Source organism: Rhinopithecus bieti, unplaced genomic scaffold, assembly GCF_001698545.2.
Source record: "Rhinopithecus bieti isolate Rb0 unplaced genomic scaffold, ASM169854v2 scaffold_14229, whole genome shotgun sequence".
NCBI classification, from domain to species: domain Eukaryota; kingdom Metazoa; phylum Chordata; class Mammalia; order Primates; family Cercopithecidae; genus Rhinopithecus; species Rhinopithecus bieti.
Window position 1 is genome coordinate 1436306 of NW_016807978.1, and position 11959 is coordinate 1448264.

The 11959-nt window shown below is 39.6% G+C and overlaps 1 protein-coding gene across 2 annotated transcripts in view; it reads right to left on the bottom strand.

The window, feature by feature from the left end:
- Nucleotides 1–11959, bottom strand: part of FAM117B (family with sequence similarity 117 member B) — a 133019-nt gene that overhangs the window by 16978 nt on the left and 104082 nt on the right. For both annotated transcript variants that reach the window (XM_017884414.1, XM_017884415.1), the window contains exons 5-6: nt 2597–2740; nt 735–960 (exon numbers count right to left, since the gene is read on the bottom strand). In XM_017884414.1, coding sequence (XP_017739903.1) covers nt 735–960; nt 2597–2740 — 370 coding nt within the window. The remainder of the gene's footprint in view (nt 1–734; nt 961–2596; nt 2741–11959) is intronic.

The window sequence follows — 11959 nt, forward strand, 5'->3', positions numbered from 1 at the left end:
GGAAGTTATAAAAAAAAAAAAAAAAAAAAAAAAAAAAAAATATATATATATATATATATATATATATATATATGTCATTATTGCTTTCAAGTACACAATGTAACCAGGATTAGGCTAAGAAAATGCTGTCCTGACATAAATGCAAGGCTAATATTTGTTTTAAAAGGCAAAAATATTTGTAATTAACATTCAAACTGCTTCTATTTCCAGGTTATTTCTAAGGTATTTTAAGGTTATTTTTAAAAATACCCTTCAACGTTTTACATCAGGCTTGCTTTGAACACTCATCCTGCATCGATATAAATCTATTTAATCCTTGTTAAAAATGTCACAAATACAGATCCTAAAAAACACTAACTTGAAGGCTTTGTATTGATTTAAAAAGCATTAAGGTAATAAAATCATGACTATCAGGTAACAGAGACCAAAGTGCTTTTCAGAGCAAGTGCTCATCTCATTTATTCCAAAAATAATGTTTCTCACCAATAAGGAAGTTGTATTAACAAGTACAAAAAAAGAGGTACAAACTAACAAAAGCCCATAAACTTGCCCAACCAGACCATCAACTGAGTATGACAGTCAAACCTGTTTACGCTCCAAATTTAAAACCTATGCTTCGAACACATTAACTGAGTAGCCTCAAGTGGGTGGTTCTCCTAGAAAATGAATAGAATGAATGATACAACAGGCGGTGTTCCATTATCGTCTGGTAGCACATTCCTCCAGCACTGTACCTTTATCTCTGGGATCAACAAGCAGGTCATCAGCTGAGCAAGGACTCTCCTCGCTACCTTCATTGGAAATGGTGAGGAACGATGTTGGGGACACGGACTGGGAACGGCTGCTGTTGTTGCTTCCCCTGTCTGCCCCACCAGGGGTCTGTGTGTCGATGCTGCGCGTGCTGCTACTTCTCTGTACAAGGGGGGGTGGAGCACGATGGCCATCTGGAATATCTTGCGGCTGTTACAAAATTTTTAAAACATATGTATATTTATCATTAATTTCAAATCACCAGCAATGCACCCAATGTCAAACTTCACATATAGTGCCAGAGACTCACAAATCAGAAATCCCTTCCTACTTATCAGGATTTCATGTTGCATGTCAGTGACATCCCTGTCTAATCTGACTCCCCCACCGAGAGTCTCTGGTGAAGACTCTGTATTCCCAAGGCCTGGCATACAGCAGTTGGTTGTTGAATAACCAATGCTTGTTGGCCAATGCTTGTTGAATAAATGAATTACACTGCATCACTTACCGTGTGCTAAGGGTTATTTTAAAAATTATAAATCAGGGCCATGAAATCTAGGTGTAACACTAGGTCCACATTAGAGGAAAAAAGGTTATTCTCATGTGAACTAGGGACACTGATGCCACACCCTGAAAGGATTTTTTCAAGTCAACCTTCCTAAACGGGGGCAAGGTTAATCACAGAAGTGCTAATGATGGGGAGAAAATCAAGTACACACACAAAGGAAAGCCTGCGTGGGTCACTTAGCAGGGAAACCAACTCCCTGCATGCTTCCGATTCATTTACCTTTATTATATCAGGGAACCTGGACCCCATCAGGCAGCATGGAGGAGAGGGTGTGGGGAGCTGTGTTTTCTCTTAGCTAAACCAACCTTTTATTTTAAGGGAGAGGATCTTAAGCATCAATACAGTACTCAATTCCTCCTTCACTGAAGAATGGAGAGACAGTTAAATAAATATACTCTGTGACATGGTTTTTAAACCTAAACAGTAATTTTTCTGTTTTACATAGGAACTATTCTCATGTGTTTTCTAGTTAGTAGAGAGAATAGGCAGAAGATCATTTCTTTTTTGGGGGGAGGGGGGGATGGAGTCTCGCTCTGTCGCCCAGGCTGGAGTGCAATGGTGCAGTCTTGGTTCACTGCAACCTCCACTTCCCGGGTTCAAGTGATTCTCCCTGCCTCAGCCTCCCAAGTAGCTGGGATTACAGGCACGCACCGCCATGCCCAGCTAATTTTTGTATTTTTTAGTAGAGACGGGGTTTCACCATGTTGGCCAGGTGGGTCTTGAATTCCTGACCTCAGGTGATCCACCCGCCTCAACCTCCCAAAATGTTGGGATTACAGGCATGAGCCACCGTGCCTAGCCAGATCATTTCTAACTGTACTTTATGATGACATGGCCTAGCATGTCAACCAAAACCAAATAGTCACTGACATTCAAAAAAGGAGCAAGTAGATTCATGCTTAGAAAGTATTCAATGTCATGTAAACTTCTGCCCCCCATAATTAGTAAGCTAAACTTACTAACGGAGTTTAGCTTACTAATTATGTTAAATAGAGTTATAGCAAATAAGAAGTATATCACTTAATGGTGTCTAAATACAGACAAACAAAAAATAGTTTCTGTTCAGTAATCCAAATTCAAGTCAGATCAGTTGCCTCTGTGACATGCAACTAAATGAAAACTCTTCATTCACTTGCCCAGGTCAAAGATTTTCAAAAGAGATAAATTTTTGTTCACTCAATGAGAAGGAAGAAACCCAAGTACATATGGAAACCCAAACTGTGCATTTTTAATAATTAGAAGAATTCAAGAATGATTTTAAGATACAAGATCACTTACTATAAGTTGCTCTTCCTTTTCCCCAGTCTCTTTAATTATTATTTCAATCTCCTGATTCAATCCTTCCACGCTATTCCGGAACCGGGAGCCTGTTGATTTGGTGATGGGAATTACAGGAATAAGTGCACTCTTTGGAACAGGAGCCTTAAGAAAATGGGATGGAGAAGAGAGGCTTCACATTACCTTTTAATTTGCTAGACTGAAGCATAATTCCAACAGACATAAGTAACTCAAAAATAAATCAAAGTTTAGAGGCCTCACAAAAAGTGTGAGTGAACAAACCTGCTCCTTAGCATGGATGAAATATAATTTAAAACCTAGATCCCACACAATGAAGGCAGGATTCTGAAAATGTATTCACACCTGTGAATGACTGCAAAGGGAATAGGGATATATATAGTAAAAGAATGTCAACCTCAAAAATTCTTTTATGACTGTAACAGAGCTCAGATTTCAGAATATAACTTTAAACACTCCTAGTGCCACAATGATAGTTTGGATGTCTCACCCAAATCATGGGGGTGGATCTCTCATGAATGGTTTAGCACCGTCCCTCTTAGTACTGTGAGTTCTTATGAAATTTGGTTGTTTAAAGGTATATAGCACCTCCCCCTTCTCTCTCTTGCTCCTGCTCGGCCATGTGACCTGTGTGCTCCCCCTTTGCCTTCCGCCATGATTGTAAGTTTCCTGAGGCCTCCCCAGACACCGAGTAAATGCCAGCGTCATGCTTCCTGTACAGCCTGCAGAACTGTGAGTCAATTAAACCTCTTTCTTTCTTTTGAGACAAGTCTCACTCTGTCACCCAGGCTGGAGTGCAGTGGTGTGATCTCGACTCACTGCAACCTTCACCTCCCAGGTTCAAGTGACTCTCCTGCCTCAGCCTCCTGAGTAGCTGGGACCACAGGCACCCACCACCACACCTGGCTAATTTTTTGGTATTTTTAGTAGAGACAGTTTTCACCATATTTGCCAGGCTGGTCTCAAACTCCTGACCTTGTGATCCACCTGTGTAGGCCTCCCAAAGTGCTGGGATTACAGGCATGAGCCACCACGCACGGCCCCTCTTTTCTTTATAAATTACCCAGTCTCAGGTATTTATAGCAACGTAAGAACAGATTAATATATACAATTACTTATATTCTGGGGGGGATTTATTTATTATTGTTTTTATCTATTCTTAAAAAAAATAAGATACATGTGCAGAACATGCAGATTTGTCACAAAGGTATACGTGTGCCATGGTGGTTTGCTGCACCTATTGACCAGTCCTCTAAGTTCCCTCTCCTCATCTGCTACCTCAAACAGGCCCTGGTGTGTGTTGTTCCCCTCTCTGTGTCCATGTGTTCTCATTGTTCAACTCCCATTTATGAGTGAGAATATGCGGTGTTTGGTTTTCTGTTCTTGTGTTAGTCTGCTAAGGATGATGGCTTCCAGCTTCATCCATGTCCTTGCAAAGGACATGATCTCATTCCTTTTTATGGCTGCATAGTATTCCATGAAGTATATGTACCATTTTCTTTATCCAGTCTATCATTGATGGCATTTGAGTTGGTTCTATGTCTTTGCTATTGTAAATGGTGCTGCAATAAAGACATATGTGCATGTGTCTTTATAGTATAATCCAAAGGATTTATAATCCTTTGGGTATATATACAGTGATGGGATTGATGGGTCAAATGATATTTCTGGTTCTAGATCATTGAGGAATTGCCACGCTGTCTTCCACAATGGTTGAACTAATTTACACACCCACCAACAGTGTAAAAGCATTCCTATTTCTCCACAGCCTCACCAGCATCTATTGTTTCCTGACTTATTTTAATAATTGCCATTCTGACTGGCATGAGATGGTATCACGCTGTGGTTTTCACTTGCATTTCTCTGATAGTGATGTTGAGCTTTTTTTCATATATTTTTTACATGTTTGTTGGCCATGTAACTGTCTTCTTTTAAGAAGTGTCTGTTCATATCCTTTGTCCATTTTTTGATGGGGTTGTTTTTTTCTTGTAAATTTGTTTAAGTTCCTTGTAAATTCTGGATATTAAACCTCTGTCAGATGGGTAGACTGCAAAAATTTTCTCCCATTCTGTAGGCTGCCTGTTCACTCTGATGATAGCTTCTTTTGCTGTGCAGAAGCTCTTTAGTTTAACTAGATCCCATTTGTCAACTTTGGCTTTTGTTGCAATTGTTTTCGGCATTTTGTCATGAAGTCTTTGCCCATGCCTATGTCCTGAATGGTATTTCTTCTAGGGTTTTTATGCTTTTGGGTTCTTATGGTTTTGGGTTTTACATTTAAGTCTTTAATCCATCTTGAGTTAATTTTTGTATAAGGTGTAAGGAAGGGGTCCAGTTTCAGTTTTCTGCATATGGCTAGCCAGTTTTCCTAGCACCATTTACTGAATAGGGGATCCTTTCCCTATTGCTTTTTTTTGTCAGGTTTGTCAAGGATCAGATAGTTGTAGATATGTGGTGTTATTTATAAGGTCTCTGTCCTGCTCCATTGGTCTATGTGTCTCTTTTGGTACCAGTACTATGCTGTTTTGGTTATTGTAGCCTTGTAGTATAGTTTAAAGTCAGATGGCATGATGCCTCCAGCTTTGTACTTTTTGCTTAGGACTGTCTTGGCTATACAGGGTCTTCTATGATTCCATATGAAATTTAAAATAGTTTTTTCTAATTCTGTAAAGAATGTCAATGGTAGTTTGATGGGAATAGCACTGAATCTATAAATTACTTTGGGCAGTATGGCCATTTTCATGATATGATTTATTTATTTAAGAGAACCACTTCCAAAATCTATATATAGAGATTTTAAATTAAAATGTTTTATTGTCACAGTATTACTTTTGGAAAGAACTATCTGATTACATAATTACAGAATATTACTTTTTTCCTGATAAGACACTCAAAATAAAATATGAAACAAGCATTAACAGAGGTATCCGCCAAAGCTAGTAACAACAGTGTGCCAGATGAACATCTTGTAGATTCTTCTACTGTCTAGCAAAGAAAGGTGATTAACCTATCCTTCATTTAAGAAAGTTTCTTTGGAAAACCTCTTTCAGGAAGAAGTGGGCAAGAAGACAAAGGTAAGAGGGCCTCTAATCAATGACCATTAGTTTTATTCCCTGATAACCTTGCTGTGTGATACAGAACTTAGTGTTAAATATCTATTTCTCCTTTTATTCCTGCTCCCCTTTAGAACTGGAAGGAAGGAAGGAGAGAGAAAGAGAAAGGGGGTGGCAGGTGGGCAGGAAGGCAAGAGAAAAGAAAAAAAGAAAAGAAAGAGCATAATAAGTACAACAAGAATCCTTAGCAAACACAAGAAATTTGTGATTAAAAAAGGCCAAGGGGAAGCTCCATGCAGAAGTGCTGCGTGAGCATGTCTCCACTGCTCAGTTAGTGTTGGGTCCTCATATGTAACACAGGACACAGAAACCTACCTCATGGCTTTAAGAATGAAACGACAGGAAACCTGGTATGGTGCCTGGCCTCTAAAACATGAACGCTCAGAAAACAGTAGCTGCAAATTTTATTTTGTATTTTCCCTATTATGTATTAAAATAATTCTTTATCTTTTCACATTTTTTTGTCACTTATTTTCGTTCACATATAGTGTCTCCTAATTTTTCCCTTTTTATAAGTCCCTCTGTTCCCACATTCCCCACAGCCTCAAGCTTCTACATTACTTATTCCCTTTACTTCCATCTCTTCTTTCTGATCCCTTTTCCAATCTCAGCATCCACTACCAAAGAAAAGAAAATCTTAAGTTTGGGTGTTCTATAAATGTTTTATAGAGAAAACTTACATAATTTTAAAATTCCACTTATTTTTGAGCCATTCTCCACAGTGTAGATCTTTGGTGCACGGATACACAATTTTCAAAAAAAAATTTTTTTTTTGAGATGGAGTCTCAATCTGTCTCCCAGGCTAGAGTGCAGTGGCACGATCTCAGCTCACCACAACCTCTGCCTCCCAGGTTCAAGTGATTCTTGTGCCTCAGCCTCCCAAGTGGCTGGGACATGCCACCACACCAGGCTAATTTTCTGTATTTTTAGTAGAGATGGGGTTTTGCCATGTTGGCCTGGCTGGTCTCAAATTCCTGACCTCAGGTGATCCACCACCTAGGCCTCACAAAGTGCTGGGATTACAGATGTGAGCCACTGTGCCCAGCCTCAAAACTATTTTTTTGAGGAAGATCTTAGCCATATCCATAGATCTATTCTCTCAGTCATTTGATGTGAACACTTGTCCTGGTTAGACCCTTTCAGCTTTCATAAGTGGTGACAACTCCATATACAGTTAGCAGGTGGCTAAAGCACAATCAATGTCACAAGTCAACTACTGGTCAGACAATAAAACTTTAACTCACTAACACTCCATAGGTATAAAAACTCAAATTCCTGATATAACCTGCAGTAGTCAGCTGAGCCATAAACTTCAAGTAACATAGAGTGATCTGTAAAGAAAGATGCAATTTTTAGAAGGTGAATTATAAAATAATTTTGCAAATTTGCAAACAGAAAATTATGGGACTAAAGCTTGACCTATATGTCTTCAAGGGTTTAGTCCTTATATGTACTTTTTGATTTTCTCTTTCCTCAAATATAAACATAAATTCTATGTGCACAGAGAAACCCCCATACCTAATTTCTCAACATTTTCTGTTCTACCTACTGGAACAAAAGTTTCATATACCCCAGACATTTCACAAAAGCAGGAAGTTAAAAGAAAACATTTCCTTTGCCTCTTAATGTTTATTCAACCAAAAGCCAATACATGCATATAAAACAGACACACACACATATTTATATTTCACCCAGAAAAAAGAGTATTTCCCCAAAATATCAGAAGCAAGCTACACCTAGGGACAGAGTTGGTATTTTTTTCTTTTGGATTATTTTTCTACAATTAACCTGAGGAGAGAAACTATGTCTTATTAATCTCTTTAGTGCCACTGCCAAGCACAGAGCCCAAAACATACAAGATGCTTGTTCAACAAGGCTGGTATATGGATGTGTGCATCCCCCACAACATCCTATGTTGGAGCCCTAACTGCCCATGTGGCTGTATTTGGACACGCGGCATCTAAGGCAGTAGTTGAGGTTTGTTTTGTTGTTGTTGTTTGAGATAGGGTCTCACCTTGTTGCCCAGGCTGGAGTGCAGTGGCACGATCTTGGCTCACTACAACCTCTGCCTCCTGGCCTCAGGTGATCCTCCTACCTCGGCCTCCTGAGTAGCTGGGATTACAGGCACATGCCACCATGCCTGGCTAATTTTTGTACTGTTTTGGTAGAGACAGGGTTTTACCATGTTGCCCAGGCTGGTCTCAAACTCCTGGCCTCAAGCAATCAGACGGCTTCAGCCTCCCAAAGTGCTGAGATTACAAACATGAGCCACTGCGCCCAGTCAGCAGTAAAGTTTAAATTAGGTCATATGGAAGGGCAGGCCTGGTCCAACAGGACACCAGAGAGACCCCTTCCATTTCCATGCACACAAAGAAAAGTTCATATAAGCACACAGCAAGAAGGGAGCTGTCTGCAACCTAAGGGGAGAACCCTCAACTACATACCAACTCTGCTGGCACCTTGATCTTGGACTTAAGAGTCTCCAGAACTGGAAGATAAATTTCTGTTGTGTAAAGTCACCTAGTCTATGTATAATATTTTGTTATGGCAGCCTGAGGAGACTAATACACTCACCTCTAGTTTTTTTTATTTCTACAGTTTTCAATAGACTTAAGAACATACTTAAACATAAGCCAGAGATAGAGTGATCCAGAGAACTTGAATACGTCCATAAAAAGTTTGCCCTGAGAAACTATTTTTAACTTCATTGTTTACTCTTTTTTATTTAAATAATTTAAAAAATATAATTAGAGACAGAGGCTCACTATGTTACCCAGGCTGATCTCGAACTCCTGACCTCAAGTGATCCTCCCAGCCTTGACCTCCCAAAGTGCAGGGATTACAAGCATGAGTCACTGTGCCTGGACTGGCACTGTTTTCTTTATTGCAAAAGTAAAAAAAAATTCAGTGAAGAAAGAAATAGATATCAATCACCAGAGATAACAACTATTAATAATTTTATAAAAACTCTTCTAAAATCGTCCTCTTTCTTCTATATACATATACACTTTTAACCAGAAACATATTGTACGTAGCGTTCTGAACCCAGTGGTTTTTTTTTTTTAACATCATGCCAGACCTGTAACCTATCTCTGTGCTTTAAAACATTTAACCAAATCATTTTTATAGGTGCTGAGTATTTCATTTTGTGAGTGCATTACATAAGAAATCAATGCTCTATTAAACAAATAGTTTTCGGCCGGGCGCGGTGGCTCAAGCCTGTAATCCCAGCACTTTGGGAGGCCAAGACGGGCGGATCACGAGGTCAGGAGATCGAGACCATCCTGGTTAACACGGTGAAACCCCGTCTCTACTAAAAAATACAAAAAACTAGCCGGGCGAAGTGGTGGGCGCCTGTAGTCCCAGCTACCCGGGAGGCTGAGGCGGGAGAATGGCGTAAACCCAGGAGGCGGAGCTTGCAGTGAGCTGAGATCCGGCCACTGTACTCCAGCCCGGGCGACAGAGCGAGACTCCGTCTCAAAAAAAAAAAAAAACAAAACAACAACAACAACAAAACAAATAGTTTTCAATTTTCACTATTACAGAACCATACTGTCATGAACATCCTCTTAGACAATTATTTGCACATACATAAATACTTCCTTAGAATAAATTCCTGGGGTGGGGAGCTATTTTCTGGGGGGGACACAAAGGATAGGGAAGATTTTCAGGGCTTTGATTCATAATGCCACATCGAACAGTAAAATATTTTACTCCTCACATTTTATCTGCACTGTATGAATATATATGTTTCGTGAAGCTTCTAAATTGGATTTATTTTTTCTAAACCTTTGCTAAGTTTCATTAACTACAAGTGCTCTCATTCCTTTAGTTTCCATATTGTAGAACATAAACGAAAGTAAACTTTTAAAATGATAGCCAGTCATTTGTCCATTTTGTAGCAAGGAATGTTATCTGTTTTTTTCTTACTGACTTGAAAAACCTCTTCATGGTGTTTACATATAAACTGTTTACACTGTATACATTGATATTGTATTTTAATTCTCATTATTCAAAGTATGATTTTTTTCAAAGTATATTTAAAGGTCACTTCTTTTTTTCTTATTTTTGAGGAGCAGTCTCCCTCTGTCACCCAGGCTGGAGTGTGGTGGCGCGATCTCAGCTCACTGCAACCTTCGCCTGCTGGGTTCAAGCAATTCTCCCGCCTCAGCCTCCCAAGTAGCTGGGACTACAGGCACGTGTCACCAGGCTCGGCTGTTTCTTTTCTTTTCTTTTCTTTTCTTGAGACAGAGTCTCGCTCTGTCACCCAGGCTGGAGTGCAGTGGCGTGATCTCAGCTCACTGCAAGCCCCGCCTCCCAGGTTCACGCCATTCTCCTGCCTCAGCCTCCGGAGTAGCTGGGACTACAGGCGCCCGCCATAGCACCTGGCTAATTTTTTGTATTTTTAGTAGAGACGGGGTTTCACCGTATTAGCCAGGATGGTCTCAATCTCCTGACCTCGTGATCCGCCTGCCTCGGCCTCCCAAAGTGCTGGGATTACAGGTGTGAGCCACTGTGCCCGGCCTTTAAGGTTCATTTCTATATATTTCTTGACACGTCCATTCACCCTTTTCTTGGGTTTTTAGTCATTTGTCCCTCAGTTTTCTGGATACATAATAATTGTACATATTTATGTGGTACGTGTGATATTTTGATACATGCATATAATATGTAATGATCAAATCAGGGTATTCAGAATATCCATAAACTTAAACATTTCTTTGTGCTGGGAACATTTCAAATCTTCTCTCATAGTTAATGATATATGCAATAAATTATTGTTAACCACAGTCACTCTACTGTGCTATCGAACACTAGAATTTATTCCTTCTATCTGACTACATATCAGTATCCATTAACCAACCTCTTTTCATTCATGACCTCCCACCCCACGTGACCCCCGCCCTTCCCAGCCTCTAGTATCCATCCTTCTACTCTCTACCTCCATGTGATCAATTTTTTTAGCTTCTACCTATGAGTGTGAAAGTGTGATATTTATCTTTCTATGCCTGGCTTATTCCACTTAACGTGACCTTCAGTTCTAATTCATGTTGCTGCAAATCACAGAATTTTATTCATTTTAAGACTGATTAGTATCCCATTGTACACACACACAATGGGATACTAATCAGTCTTTACACACATGTATACACACACACATTTTTCTTTATTCATTCAACTGTTGGTGGGTACTCAGGTTGCCCATCTCGGATCTCCAGTACTACACTGTGTGTGTGTGTGTGTGTGTGTGTGTGTACACACACAATGAAACACTGATCAGTTATGTATACACATGTATACACAAACACACTACATTTTTCTTTATTCATTCAACTGTTGATGGGCACCTTAGGTTGATTCCATACACTGGCTACTGAGAGTGGCTACGATAAACATGTGAGTGCAGGGTATCCCTTTGATATGTTATTTTTTTGTCTTTTTGATAATAGCCATTCTAACAGGGGTGAGGTGATATCTCATTATGGATTTGATTTGCATTTCCCCGATGACTAGTGAAGATGAACTTTTTTTTATATATCTGTTGGCCATTTAATCTATGTCTTCTTTCAAGAAATGTCTAGTCAGACATTTAATCTGTGTCTTCTTTTGATAAATGTCTAGTCAGTCTCACTCTGTCAGCCAGGCTAGAGTGCAGTGGCATGATCCCGGCTCACTGCAACCTCTACCTCCTGGGTTCAAGCAGTTCTCCTGCCTCAGCTTCCTGAGTAGCTAGGATTACAGGTATGTGCCAACATGCCCGGATAATTTTTGTATTTTTAATACAGACAGGGTTTTACCATATTGGCCAGGCTGGTCTCAAACTCCTGACCTCAAGTGATCCACCCACCTCAGCCTCCCAAAGTGCTGGAATTACAGGTGTGAGCCACCACACCTGGCCAACGTAAGGTTTTATAAAAAGATTGAAGCACCATTTTGTTTTATAAAATAAGTAGCACTTATTAAGCACTTACTATGTGCTAGGCATTGTTCTAAGCACTTTATATACATTATTTTATTTACTTTTACAAAAGCTCTCTCTATAAAAATAGGTAGTTACTACCCCCATTTTACATTGAAAAAGTGAGACTCTGAGAAGCTAATAAACTAGGGTCACAGAATCAGGACTAAACTTACATCCTACCAAGTTTAAAATGCCCCAAATATTGAAAAGTTATCCCTATACAGTGAGAGCATGTGATTCTTAATTTTATCTTTTGAAATTTTCAATTCTCCT